The following is a 25,216-nucleotide window of genomic DNA, read 5'->3' as shown; positions in this document are numbered from 1 at the left end:
AGTCAGGACGTTGCTGCCTCGCCTATAGAGGTCTGTGTGTCTCTCCATGGATATGCCTCCCATCGTCATGCCTAACGATGTTACAGGCAGCATAACCTTCTCCACAGCTTCTCCAGACCCTTTCACGTCTGTCACATGTGTGAACCTACTCTCATGTGTGAAAAGCACAGGGTGGCAAAATCCAACCTGGCTCCATGGTGCCGTGGACATGAGCACAGGGCACGCTAGAGGATTTACACGCGTGACCTGAAGGATCTAATTTTGTGGCTCTTGCTGTTCCTGAGTAGATACTGGTCTTGCTGATGGGTTAAGGAGCTTCTGGAGTCCTGTCCAAGAGTATCTGAGTATCTCAAGGCATCTCCTCTATGCTCTTGAGACTGTGCTGAGAGACATAGCAAACCTGACAAAGGTATGTATTGATGTGCCATCCTAGGGGAGTTGGATTACTTGTGCAACCTCTAAAGTAGTGACACTGACCCTGGTCAAATACAGAGTTAGTGAAAAAACAGAAAAGATGGGCTGGAAAATGTCAGTGCCCTCCACCTGCCAAACTGTTCTTGTTTTGGGGTTGTTTCATTGTTGCCCCTCTAGTGCACCTGCTGTTCATTTCATTAACACCAAAGCAGTTCAAACTGAATACAAACCCCCTCTGCTACTAACTATTTTATTAATTTGACACTATACTCTGACTAAAAAGTGTTCCTTTAAGTTTTTGTTTGCTTTATACTCACCTTGTCTTGTTTTACCGAAAGTGTAAAATCAAAAAGTTGACCTACATAGAGTAGCAATTAGTCACTCATGAAGTAGGCCTGCCTAAAGTATAATCTATCGTACTTTTTGACTCTACTGGGGACAATAATTTACTAAATAAATTCAGTTTGTATTTAATAAGAAGTGAAAGTCCCGAGCAATAAACTTATCGAGTGTTTACTGGGATTGAATCTCAAGATCCTTTTTCCTTAGATTTCTATACCACTGGATTTCTTTTTGCAACTAGGGGGCTTGTTTGTTTATTTGTAATTTGTTTTTTATTTGCTCCTGATTAGAATGAATATGAGTTGATCCCTTTGGAAGCCAAGGGACAAATTTTGAGCATCAAAACTGTGCTGAAGCTAATTGTGGAGCCACAGAATTTAGACACTTTGATAATATCGAATAAGTTTTATCAAGTATTCACAGCAGGTACTTTTAGTGGCTTGATCAAAAACAACTCTGTTGTGATATATTTTGATATTTTAGTTCCAAATGTAATATTTGTGTCTACATCAGCCACATTTACTTCTTTCTTCTAGTCAAATTGAAGGTTTCTAGCCAGAAAGTGGCATTGGCAAAAACCTCCAAGCAGCTGCCACTTAGAAGATGGTCCTTTGATTTGTAGCACTCAGGCTCTTAAGCTTCATGTCAGTTCCAGCTAAATGTAATTTTACACTCAACAAGCAGGATAGGTGTTTTTTGCAGATTGCTCATCTGCAGGTATATACTTTATTTTCCTCAGCAGTCAATTACTCTTTTCTCCCTTCATATCATTTGACTTACATTTGACTTTGATTTACTTCTTTATTTACTTACCCTGGCCATCTGCAGCCATTTAGACATAACAGATTACTTAATTACTTATTTTACTTTTCATACAAGTGATATGTGTTCTCCATATTTTGTCTTTCCCTTTGAGCCTGGTTCGTGACACCATCTGGAGTAATTTATCCTTGGTGGCATGGCTCCATTCTGAGGCTTGGCAGTTCACACCTCCCTGCTTTTTCATGTGCATACATGGAAAGCCAGAGGCGGTGAGAGCACCAGAAACAGCCCGGCACAAAACAGAGCGGCAGTGACAATGGATATCAGGCTGGTTAAGATAGACACAGCAGAAAAGGAAGAGGAGGTGGGTTGAAAAGTGGCTTGCAGATGTGCAACAAATGTATACAGGATTTAAAAGCCTAAATAATTTGTATATATATGATTTGCTCAATAAATGAAATGTTAGTTTGCTAATAAAAGTTGCACTGAATGATTGGGCTTCCTTGGACATCTGTTAAGTTTTTATTTTTGAAGTACATGTGACATCAAGTAGAAATTGCAAACACTGGGAAATGTCCCCAAGAACAGTCACCAGTGATTTGCCATCAAAATGATTCAAGACTTGGGTGTAAAAAGAGACTTCTTTGAAGTCCAGGCCAAAAGTGTATCATATGAGACCACTCCTGACTGGCTTCGGCCACGTAACCTTATACTTGTGCCCATGTGCCAGTTAGCTGAACACCAGTCCAATGCTGTATTTAATCACACTCCTGCTCCTTTAGCTACAGCCTCACAGCTTTGTTCAGTTTTTGTGACATATTTTATCTATTTTTTATTTATGCCTTGTTTTGGAAGAGAGTTTGTCATAAATGTTTTTGACAGCTTGGTTCAGTGTCGCCCGTGGATCCTCGGATCCTTCGGTACATCTGATGGTAGTTCGAGGCTGGTCTTTTGCAAAAATACGAATCAAAACAAGTGTCTTTTGTTTGGGCTTTAATAGATCTGGCACAATGAGCAAAGGAGGGTAGTTTTGCAGAAGGATTGAGAGTGGGGGTGAGAATCTCTGCTTGCTTGGTGTTTGTGAGTGTGTGAGTGCATGTGTATGTGCAAACGCACACGTACTGTATGTGTGTATTGGCACAGAGAGTCCAAGATCCGCCCTACTTTCAGGCTACTATTTCTTTTGTTAGCATTCAACAAACTTCCCTTGATATGTTGATGGTGGGTCTGTTACTAAGACTCCCAGAAGCTGTACTTGTTGAATGTTAACAAAATAATTGTTGTTTTATCTGTGCTGAAATGATAAGGTGCTCCCATGTTAGCAGGAAGTAGAAACATTAACTCTCAATATGGACAAAAAAGCCAATTATTATGTTTCAGCTCAGCAGGGGAGGGAAGACAGTAACAGTGCTGAATCTGCACAGATGTGGTTATGCAGGGGCACAAATAGAGGAACAGGTAATGAAGCTGTATCTTAAAGGGGAATTACACTTTATCCACTACCTTCATGCAATACCAGAGATCCAGAACACTCTGGTATTGCATGAAGTGCAATACCAGAGTGAAACAAGAGGAAGTTAGCTTTCTGCTAAATACAAAAAACAAGGCTTTTGACAATTAGCTTCGACTTACCGCTTGTTCAGGGTCGTACGGGACTGGAGAAATCCAGTTATCATGGTGAGAGAGGTAAGGTACACTAAAGACTAGGGAACACGTTGGTACAGTGTTTATAACATCAAGGCATGATTATCTTGGATTTGAATTGAATTCACCGCCCACTGCATGGGCTCTTGGTGAGTACTCTGGCTTCCTCTCACAGTCCAAAGACATGCATGCTGTGGCAATATGTGTGAGAAAAATGGTTGTCTTCTTCCTACTGTGTTAGCCTTTTAATAGACTGGTGACCTGACCAGGCTGTACCTCTCCTAGCAGCGCTGATCTGCCGCTCTGTTATGTTGAATTTAAAATCCTTTCTCGTACAAAGAAAGTCCTAAATGATCAGGCCCATCATATCTTGAGCACCTCATGGTGGTGTCATATCATCACAACTAAGCACTTCACCTTCAGTGTGAATGCTGTGGTTCCTCGAGTTTCAAACAGGCAGCCTCTTTACTTTTATTAAGATTGTTCTACAAACGTTCCTTTTTGACAAAGATGGTAGTTAAGCTTGATCACATGACCCCGAACAATCCCTTAGTTCAAGTTGTTGGGGAATTTTCCATGATGCGTTGAGCATTTTGTATCCTCTCCCTCTTTTTTTCTTGCTTCCCATGCATTTGCATGCAACTGATTCAATTCAATTCAATTCAATTCAATTTTATTTATATAGCGCCAAATCACAACAAATGTCGCCTCAAGGCGCTTCATAGATACAGAGAAAAGCCCAACAATCATATGACCCCCTATGAGCAAGCACTTTGGCGACAGTGGGAAGGAAAAACTCCCTTTTAACAAGAAGAAACCTCCGGCAGAACCAGGCTCAGGGAGGGGCGGGGCCATCTGCTGCGACCGGTTGGGGTGAGAGAAGGAAGACAGGATAAAAGACATGCTGTGGAAGAGAGACAGAGATTAATAACAGATATGATTCAATACAGAGAGGTCTATTAACACATAGTGAGTGAGAAAGGTGACTGGAAAGGAAAAACTCAATGCATCATGGGAATCCCCCGGCAGCCTACATCTATTGCAGCATAACTAAGGGAGGATTCAGGGTCACCTGGTCCAGCCCTAACTATATGCTTTAGCAAAAAGGAAAGTTTTAAGCCTAATCTTAAAAGTAGAGATAGTGTCTGTCTCCCGAATCCAAACTGGAAGCTGGTTCCACAGAAGAGGGGCCTGAAAACTGAAGGCTCTCCCTCCCATTCTACTTTTAAATACTCTAGGAACAACAAGTAGGCCTGCAGAGTGGGAGCGAAGTGCTCTAATAGGGTGATATGGTACTACAAGGTCATTAAGATAAGATGGGGCCTGATTATTTAAGACCTTGTATGTGAGGAGCAGGATTTTGAATTCAATTCTGGATTTAACAGGAAGCCAATGAAGGGAAGCCAAAACAGGAGAAATATGCTCTCTCCTTCTAGTCCCTGTCAGGACTCTTGCTGCAGCATTTTGGATTAACTGAAGGCTTTTCAGTGAGTTTTTTGGACATCCTGATAATAATGAATTGCAGTAGTCTAGCCTGGAAGTAATAAATGCATGAACTAGTTTTTCAGCGTCACTCTGAGACAGGATATTTCTAATTTTAGAGATGTTGTGCAAATGGAACTGATGCATGTAATAATAATAATAATAATAATAATAGTGATGAAATGCATTTATAGAGAGTCTTCCATCAAAATGTTTTGCCAAGTGTGTAACGTAACAAAAAGCTAGACCATAATTGTACTGAAACACAAACACATCAGAGAGACAAAAAGGCAATAACACTTAACACAACAGAAGGTAAAACAGACTAATGGGTCTTCAGGTTTTAAAAAAAAAAAAAAAAACTTTACGTAAACATAACAATCTAATGTCAGGCAGAAGAGTCATCCGGCTCATATCACCTCCGTAATCTGAATGTCAAATAAAAAAGTGTTTAATTAAATAATACACCGATTTTTTTTTTTTTACCTTATTGGTAGCAAGTTGCCACACACAGGTTAGGCGATTTAGTTAGTGCTGGTTTATTTACACGTGTGCTCAGCTTATAGCAGTTTGTCTTTTCAGACGTCATCCAATGTTACCCAGGTAATCCGTGTTCCAGCTTCTCCACATACACACACTGCGGTCCCTGCATGTTACTGTGTAAAATAGGAGAATCACGATTAGATGATGGCTGACAGATGTACCAGCCTCTCCTGGTGCTGCCCCTGAACCCTCTGCTCCACCCCTCCCCTGCAGCTGAGCCAAAACCCCACCCCACTACTATACTACCGTTACAGTGAACCGTGCAGTCTTCAAGAGACAAATAGGTAAGTTTTGCCTTTTGCATTCTGTGTTTTGTCCGGGTTATTGTCCATTGTTTCTCCATGCTCCTCTTTCTGTCTTCTGTTTCCACTCCCTCACTAACCAGTCGTAGAAGATTTCTGCCCATCCATGAGGTCTGGTTCTGATGGAAGTCTTTTCCTGTATAAAGGGAGTTTGTTCTCCCCACCAACACCAAGCACTTATTCTCTCTATAACATTGTAGGGTTTTTTGCTTTATGATATAAACCACCTCTAGACAACTCTTCTTTGACTAAACTGAAAAATATAATAGAAACGACTTGAACTTCATAGTAACCCCATTCTACCACCCTCAGCTGTAAGTGACCTGGAGCAGTGCTTGTAACATTATGTACTGTAAGTTGGCATTAATGCTGCTAAACAGCCAAAATAATTCTATACACGTTCTTCCAGGCAAAAAAGTGTTTTAATGTAATCAGATAAATACCCAAACTCAAATAAAACAATGCTGTGACTTTTTTTTTTTTTACATGAAAGCTGATTTCGCTCATAAATGGATTCTGGTAATGCGTGTTGATTGGTCAGTTAAGGATTTGTGATAAAGTGCCTTTTCTTGATGGTACCAAGTTCCAGGTAAAAATTAATTAGCTTGTTAAGTTAAACTAGAAACTGTATGCTTGTGTAAGAAACAGTTTATTGTGGTGATTGAAAGTAACTGCTGTCAAAGAAAATCAAAAACACCTACACCATAGAGCCCCCAATCTCATTCGTTGTCTCATTTAAACCTTTTGTTGATGAAATTTCACAGATTCGCTCTGATTCCTTTTTAAAAACAATTGTTTAAAATATAAAACTTCATTCAACTGTTAAAATGATGCAGATTACGTTTTTATATTGCTGGAATCTCCCATAATATTGAGAACGTCTACTAGACTGCACCGTAAGGTTCTCCTTTCTTGGCTTGAAGGACGTCAAATCTTAATCTCTAAATATGGCTTACTTAACACACATTTGTGGGTCTCACTGTCACATCCGATCCACGATGAACAACCCACCATTTGGGATTCTAGGTCTTAGTCCATTTGGGATGAAAGGGCTTGGATGAAAACTAGAAAACTAGCAGACACTTGTCTGCCGTCTTCTACCACCAGCACTGGCGGATTCTATCACTAAGTCATGTGATTTACTCCCAACTGCCGTACTTTCTTTCAAATCTCCTTTCATCTCCATCTCGGTGATGACAAGAACCACTATTACCTCTTAAAGAGATAGTATTATACAAGAGCACAAGCAGTGATTTGAAGAGATCCTAAATACGTAGTGTAAACATCTGCATGCCATTTGTAAGCTTATGTCTTTAAATGTCCCATCATCCTGTCTAAAAGTCCCATTTAATGAAGTGAGCCACAGGCAACACAATGCACAAGCAACTAAAAGCATCTCCAAAGCTTTTTGCTTGGGATTTTTCAGCACTGATCATTTGTTTAATTGTATAATTGAAATACAGTACAGAAAAGTATCCCACCTTAGGTCTTGCATGGGCAGAAAAGTGCACAGCACAGCAGTTTGACTGGATTTGGGATGCAGTGAGGTGCGTGAGTTGATGTTAGATGTAGACGTCCAACGTTGTTGGCCTAATCATCTAATAAAAGGGGCATAAATGCTTTGAAGTCCTAAGTGCAGTTGTCAGTTTCTTTGAAGGCAAATAGTAATTGTCATGTACACTACCTCACAAATCAAATCTTCTACACATGTTTCCTCCTCCCTGAAGTCAAAGCATGCACTGCCCCTGGTCCACATGCACACACACACACGCACACACACACACACACACACACACACACACACACACACACACACACACACACACACACACACACACACACACACACACACACACACACAGACTCATGGAAACATACCACAACAACCTTTACAGCAGCCTTGATCTGCTAGCTACACAGGAACTCCTGGATCCTTCTACCCTTTCATGCCCTGCTTCAGTCACCCACATCTGGAGTCAGTCAAAGTCTTGAGGTCCCCAGGGAAAGATTTTGGTGGCCCCTTAAAAAAAGAAAAGTCCTATTCTGTCACTTCCTTAAAGCCACAAGAGAATAAAAATGACCAGACACCCATCTTCAGAGATGCATGCACATGTCCTTAGAGCCCTTTAATGTTTAACTGAAAGCCAACAGCTAATCAAAAACTGGTATCTGTGCTCTTTGAGTGCATTTATATCATGTTTTTCAAAAGATGGTTGTGACAAACACCTGGATGGTGAAACTGCTTCACATTTAGATTACCATATTGTTTCTTCCATATGCACGCAACTGGATATATATGCCTGTGTAAAGAGGTGTGTCACAGGGAGCGCATTCTTCCTTTAAGTGCTGATAAAGGCAGGTTTTCCATAACATGATTAACTCTCCTTCAGGCTACAGATCTCTTCTTCCCAGTCATTTGAATAGTGAGCCGGCCCCTGTAGATGTTACCCCCCCCCCCCGAAGTTCAAACTCATGTTAAATGACTTCCTTCTTCCGGTGTAATCTTTTTGACTATGGTGTTGAAAACCAGGTGACTTGCCTTCAGGCGAGGCTTTATAAAGTCACATCCTGCATGCTGGATGAGATCCTGTAGTGTAGCCTGGGTGTCTCAGACTTATGTCTAAGAGGTTTAACAGTTCGTGCCTCAGAGATTAGTTAGTGCTTACAATCAGGACGATTCCCGCTCAAACTGTATGTTTCAAGCCAGTTTACAGCTACTTACTCCCCTTAAAAATGCAGTGCTAGAAATGAAAGCCTCACGCAGAATGCTTAAATGAATACATAACTTTATTTAAATAAATGCTTTGTCATAACAAAAACAGACAAAGGTTAAAAGAGTACATAAATTACAAGTTGAATAAATATTACACAGTGATATTCACTTTAATAATTTGAGCTTTTTTGTCTTTTTTTTCTTATTTGTCTTATGTAGCTCCAAATACTGACCATTTTATTTCCTGCTATCCTCCTGCCACCGATGGGTCGATTTCACAAGCCAGTGAACACCAAATTACGAAAACCAATTGTATCGTCGCATTACATCCAAAAAGTGTTATGTATTCAGAAATAAAAGCTGTACTGTAGTTACTGTACTACTGAAGTATGTGAATAGAAATTCAAACCAAGTAGGAGATATGAAACCTGAGGAAGCTGCTACTCGCAAACAGGAATCCTGAATTCCAACCTGCAATTGAAATTAAAGAGATAACTGGAACGCTGATATTTGCCAAGTTCCAATTTCAGATATTTAAACTGATTGCAGTATTTCATTCCTCGGATTTCCACGACTCCCAGTTATTGTCCTGCTAACTGTATCTAACGTCATGCAATTGGTGACCCCACATCGGGGAAGTGGCTAGGCCCTGATCATGACCACTGCCCATGGCGCTCGCTCTCCCTCTTCCCTGTCTCCTCTGTCTCTGTCTCAGCTGTCATCTCTGTGCAATAGGCCATGAAAACATCTCTAGCTGTGTTACTTTCAATCTACTTTTCCCTAAAAGATGCTGCTGTATTGGAGGTCCCAGGCATGGGCTTCACAGCCCCTGTCAACAAATATTACCTCAAAGCACCACCTCTGAAAGGTAAGCACAAGATAACACAACATTTAGCTTTTTTTTACTTTTTGTTGTTCTTGCTGTTAAACTAACTTCATGATACCACATCTCAGGATGTTGCCGCGTGTCAATATCAATAGTGAGTAACTGAAATAAGTGCAAGCTGCTTATTTTCGAAAGTGGTAGCGGGGATTTGGTGTTGGAAGTGGGGCAAGGAGCCTTGACAATGTATTCCCAACTGGAAGCCATTTAGGATGCACACATCTGCAGAAGCATTTAAAAAAAGCCCTAAAACACGATTTACCTCCAAACATCCTTTGGCTTCCCCTCTCTGGCAATCATATACATTGGCATTCACATGAAGAAGCATGAATCTTAGCTTATTGGTTGTCAAAGAGAAGAAGGAGGTTTAACGGACTGCAGTTCCTCACACATCATTTTTGTCCAGAACTACCCCCAGGCGGAGATTACAAATGGATTTGCAACATATTATCGACACCATTTCAAAGGACCTACCACATTCACTGTTCTTCTCTTAATCAGAACCTCTATTGTCGTATCAAGTATCTGAAAATTGCCCCGCATGATATCCATGTCACTTTCACGTCAGTATTTAAATGTCTTTGCATATAGGAAGGCACTGTGACTTGCACACAGAGAGAGCTCTATTAAAGACCCTGTTATAACCTGTAACCTTTTTGTTTGGATCATGCCCCACTTAGATAAAGGTAGATAACCTCCGTGTGGAGGCATGTAAGCAGAAGGATTTCAGATTGTTAGCTTTTTTGACTTCCCTGTAGTTGACCTACAAGAATCCTTTACAGGCTATTTTTCCCCCCAAGCACAATTACATTGTTCTCATACTTTGTTTCTACAGGAAAAACAAACATTCAGTAACTATATTTAAAAGTAATGTAATACACCATGGTTACACTGTAGTAGCAGTACTGAGGGGGAACCACTTGATAAAGAAACATGGCTCAAAAGTGGGTGGTCTTTACTTCACTGAAGGCAAAGAAAACAGCACAAACAAAACCATACAAAACTACACTTCACACAAATGGATCAGAGAAGCGGCCGGCCCGACTGGGAAGCTGGATTGCATGCACTCATGATCGGAGTCAGACTTGAGTCAGAGTTAAGCTGAAAACGTTTAGTTCACCAGTAGAGCCAGCGGTGCTCTCTAAGCTCTGTGTCGCCCTGCATGGCAATGTCTGTTCAAATAGGCACAGTTGGCATATCAGGCTAGCTACATTGTCAAAGAGCCACATACATAGATTCATCTGTGATGGTCTACTTGCTTTTTTTTTTTGTCTTTTTTTGTTTTTCCAAGATATGCTTTTACATTAAGAGAAGGCCAGTCCCGATACCACTTCAAGCTCTAGCAATACTTGTGACAAAATCAGAAAAAAGCAAAAAGAAAAAGGAAAAAAAAAGGACATTCTTTTTTGTAATAGGCTCACTCCGTCATATACCAACATACATACCACACATTCAAACTGTACACATGCACGCATCATTTTGTGATTTCTTTTTTACACATATCCAAGCAGGTTCCCCTATTCATAAGTGCTCTGACAGAACCAAGATAGAGTCAACTGTTACAGCATATCCCTATCTCTTCTTTGTTTTTTTCTTTTGGAGAACAGATAAAAACAAATTACTCTGGCCAATCGTCAGCTCCACAGTGGCATCATGTTCCATGGCCTAAAACTGATGTGTTTTCAATCAATAAGCCTGATGCTGTTTCTCTCTTTTTCTTCTTTACAATTGTTTTAATTTCACCTCACACAAACCCACAGCTTCTATAAAAATATATCCATTAGTTGCATATATTTTCATGGATCTGCAGCCAAGGGAGCAGGCTCATAGAAGGGCGGTCCCGTGATCATAATAGTCAAAGGATCTAGTAAATCTTCTGGGACTTTCACCCTCATTTAGAGAAGAGTGCTTGGTCAACTGAAAAGAAAGGGGAAAAAAAATACAGGTGTCTTTTTTCAGCCTGTTGTTTTGTGATTGGATTTTTTTTCTTCTTTTTTTAAGTTGAAAAAACAAATCTTGAAGTGAGCGTAGGGCGGAGCATACAGGTGTGATTCAGAGAGGAGGCGTGGGCCCTGGGTCACGTGGTGGTTAAGGGTTGGGGGACGGGGGAGGTCAAAATGGCCCTCCCAGTTTCACTCATTGTTATTGCTGCTGCTCTCCAGGTCTTTACACTGAATATCACCTCCGCTGTAGTCTGTGCCGGGGAGCTGAACACCGTACTTGTCAACACACCAGCAGATGCCTCGTTTGCGGCCACGAGATGGCTTGCACTGTGGAGAAGAAAACAGTGAGTTAATCCAGCAAGGTCCCATGTTAAAAGGCCTACATTTAAATGAGCTATTTTCCGACTATGTGATAACCACAAAGTGGGGATTTTTCTTAGCAACTCTGAATTATGGGGGAGAATTATATTTTAGCAAGGATAAACTGCATTTTTAGAGCTGGGGCTGAGTTATTGGTGAATGATAGTTAGCTCTCTGCTAGCTTCCAGCACTGCTAATTGGAGTCACTGTATTTGACTTCTTTGGTTTAGGATGTTCATGTCCTTTGGAGCATTTTTGATGTTGTTCCATTTGAGAGGTCTGTGCACTGCTTTTTGTAAGTGAACTATTTGTTAGCTATTTAGCTCTAATTAACAGACACCTGTGTCTGTGTGGTAGAATGATACAGTATTTCGAGGCAGCTTGCTAACCTGAACTTACCACTATCATCATAACAAAGTTTATTTGCATTTCCTGGGGATATAGCCTAGTAGCTTGAGTGAATTCTAAAAGGGCTAAAGCTAACAGCTAGCAAGCAAGTCCACTGATTGCTGTCATTCCACTGAAATAACTATGTTTAATAACTATGAAATTATGCAGTTTTAAATGTTGGTCAAATGCTTGCTCAAAGGGTGGTGTGAGGCTATATAAGGTTTAAAGAATCAAGGCTGACCTGTTTGCGTTTGAAGAATCCTTTTCTGTCACAGTTGGGAAGGTACAAAGACAGCGCCATTACACGAGAAGTATCCTTCATTCCCTGAATGATCCCGTCCAGTTTTCTCCTGCATGGACCCTTTAGAGAAATGCAGCACAGGATTATTAACCAAACAACTACCAGTTGTATATTGAGATATACATATACATATATTTCAAAGACTACATCGTTGAAATATATGCCCTGATTTCATGTCACACCGCAAAAACCCACATGAAACTTTGCACATGGAATACTTACAAATTCAGGCTCATGCTTGTCAATGGGCAGAGGAGAGTAATCAATGGTTGAGCCAATGATGCGCTGCTTGCCTTGCTTCCTCTTCTGCTCCTTGCGCACTGCAAGGACTTTTTTGCTGTTCACAATCTCTTTGGGATAGAGTGGTGGTGGTCTAACCCCGCCGGTACTCTGTGTGGTTCTGGTGTCCTCGTGTTCTCGGGACTCGCGATCTGCACCACAAAAAACAGCAACAACAGAAAGAGGTTACTTTTTTTTTAAAATTACATTTTTATGCGCATCCAGCAAGTGTAACTGGAATTCTCTTAAGTTAAAGTGCCTTGATGCGTGCTCAATCATTCAGGTAAGGAAATCCCAAAAAGCTGATTCTGTTCATCTGGACGTAGCGTAATATGCTCGTCTCTTACGTTAAAGTTCAGAGAAGTCAGAAAATGTTGGGAGCCCAGTGGTAGCATTATTATTACTGGATTTTTTTAGTTAAAGAATCAGAGAAATCTATTTTTAAATAGAAAAATAAACTCATATTTGGATCTTTAAAATACCTAATTTAGCTTTTATATGCTATATACACAGAGAGCAAGAGAAAGAGACGCAACTAAGTGTCAAACAAAGTTCCTTCTCACTTTTATCTCGTACTCATTTCTCGTATCATTTCATGGTAGTTGTTTTGACTGGAACTTTAAACATTTCTGTGGAGGTAATGTCCTATCAAATGACATTAATCACATATTAATGTATAATATTAACAGTGACATGAGATTTGTATTTGTTTAACAAAGAGAAAAAAATCAAAGTTTAGGATGTTATTTTGCATTATTTTATAGTCATCTGCATAAATGATAAATCCTGCCTGTCAGTCCTTTCCACATACAAACAATAACAGGTGGGTGCTTTTCCCCAGAGTTTGTGCCAACTGTTGTTTAACATTTGTGTAGGGAGGAGAGAAGGCTGCAGCTCTGGCCAACAGCTGATGAACTCCTACTGGTAAGAGCTCGGTTTTAAATCATCTTTTTTCACCCAACCCCACTTATCAAAGGCCCTTTGCTCTATTTATAACTGGAAAAGTTTGAAATCCTGCATTCATGTTTGAGCTCAGGGCTATCTGTGAGGGAAAAAGACACAAAATATGTAGAAAAATATGCACAACATTTTTGCTCTATAGTCTACCAACAACACATCCTCTCATAAGTTTAAAAGTGAAACATGCCTTCACACACAATCCAGACACAATGATATTTATGAGCATAAAGAGCTCTACTAATTGGGAAGCCTGGATCACATGTTGCATGGAAAAAACTGCTAACATGTTATCTGGGCTAAACTGCAACCGGGCCTGAGGCCCCTGTGTGTAGTAACTTTATAGCGACGTGTCCCATATTAAACTGATTCAAATGTCAAGCTCAGGAAAATCCAGTTGCACCACGGAATCATATAAATGCTTGTCCATTTGTGTCACACTGTATCCAGTCCTTAGATGTAATTCCAGCTCCCCCAGGGGGCACTGTAGTCTCAGAGATCTGAAAGTCCCTTCTGACAGGATATTTACAGGTTGAGGTCCTTTATCCTTAACCCAAACCCTCCCCTCCCCCTATTCCTATCTTTGGGGCTCAGCCTCTTAAGCCTGGACCCCCAGCCAGAGGTTCTTTGAGGCCACAGAAACAAGCCCTCCACTTCCCCCCTCTTGGCTTAGCTGTACCATAAGTACTGAGTTATTGTGGGGACTTTGCCAGGCCCCAAATGGCTGAAGCCATGGTGCCAGTGGATGACCCTGGTTATATTTATCTGACAAGGAAACCCGCCGTGGTGCACGAGGCCAGGCGCACTGAACCAAAGAGGAATGTTGGCTGCAAACTATATGGCCAACTGCTGCTGGAAGACAAATCAACTTCCATACATGAATATGTTACTTATGAATATAAGAATATGTTAGAAATGTGACTTAACAAGTTGCATGACTCTGACTGGCCTCTTGGTAGAGAGCCAGCCTGGAGAAAGGCGCTGAGACGTAACAAGGATACGAGCTCAGAGAAACTGATGTTCAAAGAGCCTGACACAGCATGAGTGTCTGGGAGTCTTTGGGAGGGGAGGGGGAGGTGGGGGCTGGAGGCAGGGTGATTACCAGAATTGGGTCTTTGGCTTCTGCGCTGCACTGCCGTCTCTTTGAAATTAATCTCGCAACTCATGACTTGGCAGGCCTCAGGTTGTGTTTAGATATGTCCTTGTGTCTCCCCGCTCAGACTAAGGGGCTATTGCGTGCTATAAATAAACACGTCAAACAAGCATTCTCATGTACACCGTGCATGTGACCACTTTGGAAAACCTTTTTATTTCTGCTGTACAGTCTAATACTTTCTCAGGGCGCTTGATTAAAATGCCACATATCTGGCAATAAAATATCCTGGTGAAAATAAACGCGCTGTGTTTTTTTTTTTAAACGTGCATTCTTGTTTCATGTGTAATTTCATTGGGGCATATAAATGGTCGAAGTCGGTCGCTTTGAGAACATGCCTGTCTGGAGAGAATACAGTTAACAATGCGGGACAGATGAAGGTTTTCAAAAAATTCATGCAGCTTTCGAAAGGACAATGGTGCCTGACTTCCACGCTTGCGCTAAAAAAAAAAAAAAAATCACAAAAATTCATCTTTTCTGATGTGGCCTCTTGGGCTCTGCCACAAAAACGCAGTTTTTCCATGCTAAGGGTACCCAGCTTGTAAAGGAGTCTTAGAGGGTCTGTGTTTAACTCCTGAAACTTGGCCAAGATGCTGGACGGGGGCCAAGTGAGCCAAGTCATGTGCATCTCTTCCATTCAGCCGAGCCCAAAGCCGTGCCGCTATCGCTTCTCCCTCCGCTCGAGCTAAAGATTTCATTAGGGCAAGAGGAGTGGAGTAGCCAAAGGAGGTGCACCTGATACTCCTCTGTTTAAAAATTAACATCTGCACACAATTATGCTTCATGAATATCCCAAGTTTCTTATGGGCACAAGTCCAAGAATGAAAGATAAGCTGCCTCCTTCTTTTGATTTTTCTCTCCACTGGGTCTTTAAGACTGTAACAACATCGTTTAGAGAAAAAAACAAAACAGGACAATGGATTCTCCCACCTTCCATTGGATTTCCCAACATTACACCACGTTTGTTACGTCTCGCCTTTGATAACGTCAGTCTGTGCCCTGCATCTGAAATTACATCTTTACAAGATGTAAGAGAGCGGTGAATAGAGGTGCTGTTTAATCTCATCTGGGGGTAGGACAAGATAATTGTGGGGATAAATGAGCCTAAGGGCATCTGTTATATAAAGCACAACGTTAGTAAGCCATCCCTCTGTGTCACACTGCCTCCGCTACTTAATATTTGAAAGCAAGGGCACGGCCCAATAACCCCGCAGTTTCTAGAGCAGAAAAGGAGGTGTGAACAAGCCAAGAGGGATTGTGGGAGTCGCTAAGGAGTGTGTGCAGCAGCAGAAAAGTTATCTGATGAGAAAAGGAAATGGGTCCAAATTATGGCAACGTTGCCAGTTGCGGAGCTCTTTTGTGGCAAAAGAGTTTTCAGATAAAATGAAGAGTTTGTTTCAGTGGCAAAAAGTAATGAATTGGCACGAACAGCCGTTTGGGTTTTCATTAAGGGATTTTGATCCAAACAGGCCAACAAGATACGTCCTCTGCACATTACATGACAGATGCGCGGTGGTTTCTTGAGAAGGATTAAGAGACTGATGACTGAAAAAGGCTCACTTCCAAACCAGCTGGAACAGTGAGAAAATCTGGACTTTATCAAATATTCTGTCCAGTTTTTTTTTTCTTTTTTTTTTAACCACAAGTGCAAGTGAATTATGTTTTGACCTGCATGTCCTGTTGTTTCACTGGGATTTCTGTTGTTCGGCCTTGTGCACGCTCTCAATCAGCTTCTGAATATGCAGGAAATAACACTTCCCATGGTATTGTGCATTCAGAATATGTTCATTGCAATCAAAAAGTTTCCTGCTTTTCTGAATGCATGGTATAAATAGCAGCAAGAACAATTCAAGGATTATAAATTGCAAAACAGGGCCTATGAGAGCATGCAAAAGCTTTCAAAGAAGGAAATGCTGCTATAGGTAAGCAAACTTCCTGACCTGTTTACAGCTTCCGTGACGCTAAACGTTCAGTTTTATGTTGCAGAGCATTCGAAAAGTAAATTATTAGAGTAAGGCGCATGGCTGCTCTACTCTACATTGCTAATTTTGGTCTGAGGTCTCATCCCATATCTGAATTTGGTTTTCAACAAGCCACATGGACAGACGCAACCTCTTTTTGGGTCACCATTACCACAACACAATTGCTGGGTGTGACGACGTTCTGACTCCCCAGTGGCAGAAGAAGCTATTTTGGCGAGCATCAAGCGCTGTAGAGTGGATGTACTGTATAGGGAGAACGAGGGGAGGAAAAGAAGTCCACAGTGGATGAGAAGCTAGCTGCTTCTTCAAATCAAAACTGAGAATCAGTCTTCGTACAGTTTAAGGAATCACTACATGGCCGTTTAGGAGAATGGAGCCAAACTTTTTAGAAGTTTGTTGTACTGCTCACTTTAAATACTCCTCTATAAGGACAGTAATATGATTATTGGTCTAGAATGTAACCAGATGTTGGAGTGAGATTACAATATCCAGATCAGGCCTAAACACATGTGACATCATCATAAAATCCTGCACTACATTGAGAGTTGATTTCTTTCACAACCGTTGCCACCGGCAGATTAGGTGTCAGTGACCGGTAAGCTGTACAAATACCACTGTAAATTTCATTGGGAGAATTCAAGCAAGCATGCCAAAGAGGGTATTTGCTTGCTAGCAACAACTCCAGTGGTGTTGACTCTCATTCTGTACCTGGAAAAAAAAAAACTCAGTAGTATCAGTGTCTCATCCGAGAAATCACTTTGCTATCTTTTGCCACGAATTGCGAGCTTTTCAAGTGGTCATGTGATATCTTTGGAAAATGATCTTTCCAATAACTCTGCCTAGCACCTGCAGCACACGAGCTGCAGCATGGTAAGCTTTCACTGCACTGTCTCAGATGTTCAAGGTGAGATGGATGAAGAGCCGCATACAGTCTTTCCTTTGGCATGAGCCTATCATAAAGCTGTGAGGCAGCTGGAGTCACTCGTGACCGGAGATATATCTAACGTGGCATGCCTTTATGCAACATACACATTAGACAGAGTACGTGGCTGGTTGTCATTAGTCTACAGTTGGAGAGAGTCAGCGTTTGCATCATTTTCTCAGCTACAGCCGAATAACTCGCCGTGCCAGAGACGATGTGAACGTGGAAAAAGCAGATGGTAATGCTCATGAATTGAATAGCATTCTAAAATTATGCGACAACAAGTGTCACCGAGGCTGAAACTGTCTGACAGCGGCTCAAAACTGCATCTACACACACATTAAGGACCAGGGCAAATGTAAAAGTATTAAAGTTGTCAGTAAAGGCAGCAGGTTTTCTGTTGCTAGGCTAATAAGGAGCATAGTATTTCTGTCCATGTGTGAGAAGAGTATTCTGGTTTTGGAACCACTCCCTAATCATCTTTTGTTTCTTGGCAAAGAGCAATCTGTTAAAACATAAGGCCTTTTCAGAAGCTTGAAGGACGGGAGGCCTGCTGCCATGAAGTCATATCTGTTGGCAAGCTTTCTGGGGTCTGATTCACTTACAGGGGGCTAACAAAGTCTAAGTGCCCCGGGAGCACATACCACCTCCTGTGCCTTACAATCCAAGCCACTCCTGGGATCACAGTGCAAGAGCAAAACATGAATTAATGCACTGCTGGGACACGAACCCAGACGCAGAGTGATGGCCAGGATTCTTGTTCTTTAAAAGGGAGGGGGGAGTGGGGGACTAGAGGATAGCAAAGATTCCTCCCCGCCATTGTTTGACTGTCCCAGTCAGTATTTAGTGGGCCGCAGCTCTCGTGGCCTCACGAGTATGGTGGACACTTGAGCTCCTCCTCTCTGTGTCTCTGTGTTTGCCTTGCTCAGCTGGTACAGCGCGCAGACAGCTGCAACCCCACACGACAGGAAACCAGAAGCTCACCTCATGAGCTCCCGTCCGCAGAGCTGTTTGACAGAAGGCCCTTCAGAGGAAAGAGCGTGCCGGAGGCATTCTGCTGAATCATTGCGCTGTGACTGAGAGCCCTGCAATGAATGCACCGCCCGGGGCAGGAAAAGATGCTCCGGTTACCTCCGTGGACCAACATAGAAGCCAGGTTCTGCTGGTGTGTGCGTGCGTGTGTCGGCGCAAACCAAAGTGAGACAAAACTGCCTGAGGTGTCATCACATGCAATACACACCCAGAGACCCACACAGCCCCACCCAAGTATATGTGGCAGCAAATACACACAAACTTGGAAAACAAACACAAACGACTACATCATTTCACATACTGACTGAAGCTTTACCAAACCTGTGATTGCCTGAGTGTTTTGAAACGGTAGTCATAGATGGACCCATAGAAGAGAGATGAGGGGTTGCTCACAGGGTGGACATAACCTCATGACTCCATCAATAGTATAAATGAGCCCAGTCGAAGCCTTCGACTGGGCTCATTTATACTATTGATGGAGTCATGAGGTTCTCTGTATCTCTCTGTATCTATCTTACAGTATCTTACAGTATCTATCTTACAGTATCTATCTTATCTTATCTTATCTATCTGTATCTATCTTCTCTGTATCTATTTTATCTATTTTACAGAGTGAGGCTTGTAGCCAAAACCTTTGTGGTTTCCACCTACTTATCTAGTTGTTGACAAGCTGCTAAAACTCTGAGTGAAGGTGGACCTGTCTGCTTCCCTCAGAAATATCTTAAATCATTCAAGACTGTTGGCCCAGCTCTCCTTCTCCCTCCCTCTCTCTCTCTTTCTGTCTGTCTATATCGGTCTTTCTCTCTTTTCTCTCACGCACACAGATTTAGTGGTAATCCGACTCGAAACACCACCCATAGGGGTAGCCTGCAGCCCCAAATCTGCCTAAATTCTGCTTTAAAGAGATCCAAAGTTTATAGAGTGGCAGCTCATTTTATCTCATACAGTAGAAGCCTTCGATCGATTTCACAGTTTAAGCAGTTGGACGGGAAAGGCGCAAAACAGAGAACAGCTCTGGCGTGTGGATGGAAAATCGAGGGCTTTGACAGACACTTGTTAGAGCTGGATGTTAAAGGAGGCTGAAGCATGAACCCTATTTTCATCTGAATATTACTTACATAGAATAAACCAACATTCAGTCCACGGCCACCTTTCGTGCGTGCGTCAAGAGACGCGTGAAAATTGTTTCAAAAAGACTGTAAACCTGTTAATATTTTAAAGCGGAGACTGTCTGGATCATTGTCAACCACTTTCGGGTTTCGCTAAACCGCAGTCTGACAGCCACTGCCCCGCACTGCAGGCGCAGCTCAGCCGGGACACGCCATGTGCGTTCACCACAGCTAAGAGTCGATCCCGCAGCAGATTAACCGGCACCGGGCGACACGAGCGGAGTGTTTGTTCACGCCGTGTTATTATTGTGGAGATTCAGCCCTTTAAAACTTCTGTGTTACAGCTAGATGCTCAGCCTGACACCAGAAGGAGCATGTGTGATCTGCGCAGAGAGCCGGAATGAGCTCCTACAGTCAGTTGATTCAAAGCGGTGGATAAAAGTTTATTTAGATGCCACCTCAAACCATATGTCAAACAAACGCGCCGGTACCGGCTGCTCGCGCTCCAGGGCTCTGCGCTTCTTTTGCATGGAAGAGAACTATTTCGGGTGGTCTAAGTGAGGAGGGAAGAACTTGGGAAAAGGGGTTGAATTTCATTTAAGAGGGAGATTTTTGCATTTAATAAAACAGAGCAGGCTACTGTGCTGCCTTTTGGTTGGTCCCTCAGGCTGCAGGAGCCCCTCTCAGAGTAACACACGCTGGATCCCGGCGTGGGACAAGATGTCAACAAACACTGATAAACAGAGGAGAGAGAACACCCGGGGTCCCGATGCAGACGAGAAGTTACATTTCTCGCACATTTTAAACCCACGTTCGCTCTCAAGCATGCATTCAGTCATCCAGCAGTGAGCGTCTTACCTATGGGCGGGTGGGCAGGTTTGTATCCTTTCTCGTTGGTGCACAGTCCCCTGCCGTGGAGAAGGGCGTGCAGGGGTTTCTCCTCCCCGCTCCTCGGCAGGCAGCGGAGGCCCTGGGCGCACGTCCCGGTGTAAACGCCGCACGCCTGTCCCTCAGACAGTGCGCACGTTAGGCAGCAGCCGCAGCCCGGCTCCTTGACCAGCTGGCAGCCGACCGGCACCGGAGGACACATGGACAGCGCCTTCTGGTCACAAGGCTCGCACGGAACGTATGAGCCCAAGCACCCGGACAGCCCCAAGATAAATGTCACCAGGAGGCAAAAACTCAGAAACATTGTTGGCGTTCTCTTCAGCTATAGCTTAACCTCAATGCGAAGAGGAGGGGAAAAGTAGCTTGGTCTAATGAACACAATGCCTCAGTCAGATAATCCGATTTTTACAGTTAAAGCCAAGAGTCTTTATCCAAGAGTGTTGCTATCTATAAAAAACATTAATGGTTTTTTCTGTGAATGCTGCAGAAGGACTTTAAAGGACCAATTAAAAGTACATGCGCTATGTCCCCCCCCCCGAAATGTTGTCCTCTGCTGGAGCAAAGCAATTCTGCGCACAAAATCTCTTCCCCCGTCTGTTTGGACTCCGGTACTTTCTCCACTACAAGTTTCTTGAGCAGACTGATCAACTTGAGAGCAGCCTTGCCTTTTAAAAAACAGCCCAAACCCCTAACTATGAATACGCTAAACAGCAGGGAGGGGAGGCGCACTTGTTCCGCAGTTTGGCACGCGGCCAAACTTTTTTTTTTCAGGAGCAGGAGGATCGCTCTTTCACCCTGGCTGAGCTGATGCCGAGGTGCAAGAGGCAAAAGGCAACAGCAGCCCTCATCAAAGCATTTCAGCTAGTCGAAACCTGTAGGCTTCTGTACTGCCTATAGATTTTTTTTTAAGTAGTTCACGATTGTATTCTGTAATAAATTCTCACACTAAAAAACGAAACAGGGAGACGGATATTTCAGCTGTTGATTCTCAGAAATAAACTCTGGGGGAAATCTCACACACGATTTTTGGCGCCAAACAAAAAGGGGAAAATACGTTTTTACGCGCAAAATAATGAGCTTTATATCCATTCTAACTTGTGAACGTTTTATCCCGAAAACTTTTGTTCAAGCCTCAAGGAAACATCGTTACCTCAGGGTAACGATTCCCCGCGGTCATAAAAACGGGATCATCGGTAACCCCCTACTTGAGTCATAATGCTGTGTGTTTGCCACGGGGTTGGATGGAATATCGTCAATGCTGCGTGCAGGGTGGAAACCGGGAGAAGGTGCGTGATATCATTACTTAGGGCTATAAAACGGTTGGAACAGTTACATTTAGAAGATTTGCCGTTTTTGAATCCAGTTTTACCCCCCCCCCCCCACACACACACACACTCTCACGTGTAGATATCACTCACAGGGATGTGCCACAGGGATACCTGCTCCACTCTAAAGCCTGCACCTGTTGCTTCTACTGGGCACCATTTGTGTTAGAAATATAGCCAGAAGGGAAACCCACCAATGTGCTACCTTCCCCCCCCCCTCTCTCTCTCACACACACACACACGTGCGTGCACGCGCACACGCATAAGGAACCCAGAGTCATGTTTTCGAGAAAGAAGAGTCAGAGAGAGAAGGGGAAGATGTCACGAACTCTGGGTTTGAGGCTGACAACTGAAGTGTAGCCGGCTTCTATTATTTTATAGCCTGTATGCAGAACAGTGCCTGATTGCTTCAGCGTGTGTGTCTGTGTGTGCGTGTCTACCACATATGCACTCTCGATCACACACTCGGGGCTGTTATTCCCATCTCTGCAGCTTTTAGGACAGATTTTCTTTCTTTCTTCACTACCAGCAGAGAGTCAGGAAGCCGTGTCGATTTTCCTTCCCATATTCACTCACCGCTTGATAAACTGGCCCACAATCATTTCCTAAACGTGGCTATCGGTTTATCTCATCCTGCTCCTGCAGGCTGAGGATCCACGGAGGTGATTTGTTGTTTAGGTGTTGAACACTAGAAGGCGCTGTTAGCAGTCACAAACTCCACAGGAGCTCCCTGATAACGTTTGTGCTTTTGAAATCTCTATTTGCACATAACTGAAATCACGTCTTGTATGTGAGTATGTGGTGCTATGGTATTAGTGCATATGAATCTAAAACAAAAAAAGACTACATCAATATTTATTTGTAGCCAATTCTTAGAATTTGTGCCTGGATTACATAATCTCACTTACATGAAGCTGGATCCACAGGGCACCTCGTTTTCTCTCGAATTGCTCTGATACGTGTGATTTGTTTGCACCTCATAGTTAGTGTTGCACACGTTTAGTGTTTTCTTCACTTCATTTCAGCCGTGATTGTTTCAAACTTGGTTTACAGAAGATGTTGAAAGCTTTCATAACCACTGTTTCCCCCCATGGCTTTTTCTCTGGTTTCCCTTACATGCCTCCATCAGTGTTATCGCCCTCACATCTCTTGCTTTCAACCATACACATCTGAAACAGGTTTTTTTTCTGTCAGAGTTTGACATAAAGAAATAAAAGCGGGGGAAAAAAGGTGGTCACAAAGGACTCCAGAAGCCACAGAAAACTGCACAGGGTGAACTGTGATGGTTAAATGTCTCAGTAGTCAGCTCCAGGGTGAAGAGCTGCGGTGAGTCAGTGTTCCCTCCAAAACCAACAGGAGCGGCAAAACCCCGCAAGACATAAATCTGAGCTCCTTTAGTCAAACCAGAGCAGCGATAATGAGCCGGATTAAGATAGTAAAGCAGAGTGGATTAATGATGCATCCACTAAATCTTAGCTGGGCATGAGACGATGGATGAAGAGAGGATGACAAATTACAAAGAAAATATGCTCCCAAAACAAGCCCCAGTTAAGGCTGTACATTAACATACCATCACTGCCGAGGGGACACGATGTTCCTGTTCTTTTTTTCCTTATTTTGCTCTCATTCTTTTCTCAATGCAAATCCGGGTTCCCCAAAGATCTGTTCATGCATCAATCCATCTGTTACTCCCTCTGTCCCACCCTCCTCCTCTCCATGCATCATTCTGACTTAAAGGAACAATAACAAAGTTTGCACAAAGTGTGCAAACCCGTGACTAGATGTCTTCTTTGGGTGGTGGTGTGTTTTGAATGCCAGAGGACTCATCTGAGAGTTTCTCGGAGTGCATCTACACTGCTCAACTGCCAGCATTTTCTATTGCTCAGCATTGCAACTGCAGTCTAAGGGATCAAGCAGCATCTCAGAACATCTCAGCAACAGATGCTTAAAGCTTAAAGCTCTCACAATAATTTTTTGTTCAGAGGCATTTCTGTTGGATCTCAAGTGAGCTTTAGGATTGATGAGTTAAAATTATACCCAACCCCCACCCCCATATTTTAAATAAGCATGTACTCATAAAGGTTGGTGTGTTTAATACATTTTCTTAGAGTCACTGAAATTGCTTTGAAAGTCCTGCATGTGTTGCCATCTAGTGGTGGAATTATTCAAACCATAACTGTGATATGGTATTGTACAAAGCCACAGTTGAACTTTTTAGTTTTTTCCTAAGCACTTTAAGGATGCGGCATTCACACCTATGGCAGCTTCCTAATAACTAATTAACCTGACATGCATGTCTTTGGATTGCGGGAGGAAGCCGGACTACCTGGAAGAAAACCCACACAGGGAAATGGAAAAGGTGCAAACTTCACACAAAAAGAAACTAGAAGGTTGGAATCCAGTGCTTCTAACTAAGACATCACTGCGCAGATGATGGGCGTGACTGGACAACTTAAACCCACAGGGGTCAGTGCAACAACGATACCAAACCTTTTAGTCTTTCTTGAAAAAGTTGCACCAAAACGAACTTTTAATTTCAGGCTGTGTGGATAATCAAAATGTGTTTTTTCAACGCAGCCTGTTACCCTCCTCCCCAACACAGCAACAAAACACTGAAACACTGTCTGCGCAGTTTTATACCTTAAGATTTTTCCTCATCTCCACATATGTTGTCCTCTGGGCCAGCTGATGCTGGCCCAAGCAAAAATCATTTCAAGACATGTTTCAGGCTTCACATGGCTCCCTCTGGGGCTCCAAAACACTTTATGGAATTTGTTAGACACATGCGGATGTGTCTGCCACAGACCGGTAAACACGTTTTGATGTGCGCAATTTTTGGATCAGCTGAGCTGTAACAAAGTTTACAGCATATCAGTTACAGTTTTTCAAATTGTGTACTGTAACCACAGCACAGTTATGGCACTTTGTACAATGGTTTAATGGCTTTTGCACATGAAATCCTTTGACTAAGTTTCAAACAATGACAGTAAAAGAAAAGGAAACTTTTTGGGGACTTTCTATCTACATTACACAAGGCATAAAGTTATTCAGCTTTTCATGCCAACTGGCTTAATTTGCATGGTGCTTATATAAATTAAAATACTGTCATTGTCAGCACTATGTGCCACGTTCAGCTCTTGTAGCGTACATGTACACAGTGTACATATCAAATGTTGCTTCTGCTTCTGTGAGTTTATGTATGTCTAATAGTGTGCGTATGCACATGTGCTCCAATTTTATGTTTATGTGCTCAAGTCGCTCTGGATATGCTGCGTGAGTCGTTGTGTGGGCAGGTGTATTTGTGTTTCATGTCTTTGCGTTCCCCTTAGATGGAAAATAACGAACAGCAGAGAACGCAGCTCGTAATTTTTCCTCTTCCACTTCATCAATTCGGCACTTTACATATACACGCGAGGAGCGCGCGATACACAAACACTCTAGTGCACACAAACAGTTTCACTTCCAAGGACACACAGAAAGGTGTTGTTGT

At 42.6% G+C, this 25,216-nt stretch overlaps 1 protein-coding gene across 1 annotated transcript; it reads right to left on the bottom strand.

The window, feature by feature from the left end:
- Nucleotides 1–8,258: 8,258 nt before the first annotated feature.
- On the bottom strand, nucleotides 8,259–21,033 carry igfbp5b (insulin-like growth factor binding protein 5b). The gene is made up of 4 exons (XM_085136040.1): nucleotides 20,372–21,033; nucleotides 12,302–12,510; nucleotides 12,020–12,139; nucleotides 8,259–11,355 (listed from the first exon to the last, which is right to left on the bottom strand). Exons 1-4 carry the CDS (start codon nucleotides 20,703–20,705, stop codon nucleotides 11,218–11,220), a joined length of 801 nt encoding a protein of 266 aa, XP_084992166.1. The 5' UTR covers nucleotides 20,706–21,033; the 3' UTR covers nucleotides 8,259–11,217.
- Between the last annotated feature and the right edge of the window lie 4,183 nt (nucleotides 21,034–25,216).

This window comes from Neolamprologus multifasciatus, chromosome 16 (genome assembly GCF_963576455.1).
Source record: "Neolamprologus multifasciatus chromosome 16, fNeoMul1.2, whole genome shotgun sequence".
Classification (NCBI taxonomy): domain Eukaryota; kingdom Metazoa; phylum Chordata; class Actinopteri; order Cichliformes; family Cichlidae; genus Neolamprologus; species Neolamprologus multifasciatus.
The sequence above is the reverse complement of the archived record's forward strand: the minus strand, read 5'-3'. Positions and strand labels throughout refer to the sequence as shown.

Bases quoted from the DNA above. Each gene is read 5' to 3' on its own strand.
- igfbp5b (XM_085136040.1), bottom strand. From the start codon at position 20,705: ATGTTTCTGAGTTTTTGCCTCCTGGTGACATTTATCTTGGGGCTGTCC. The intron at 12,511-20,371 runs GTAAGACGCTCA...TTTGTGGTGCAG, and splicing joins ACCTGCCCACCCGCCCATAG to ATCGCGAGTCCCGAGAACAC. The intron at 12,140-12,301 runs GTAAGTATTCCA...ATTTCTCTAAAG, and splicing joins ACAAGCATGAGCCTGAATTT to GGTCCATGCAGGAGAAAACT.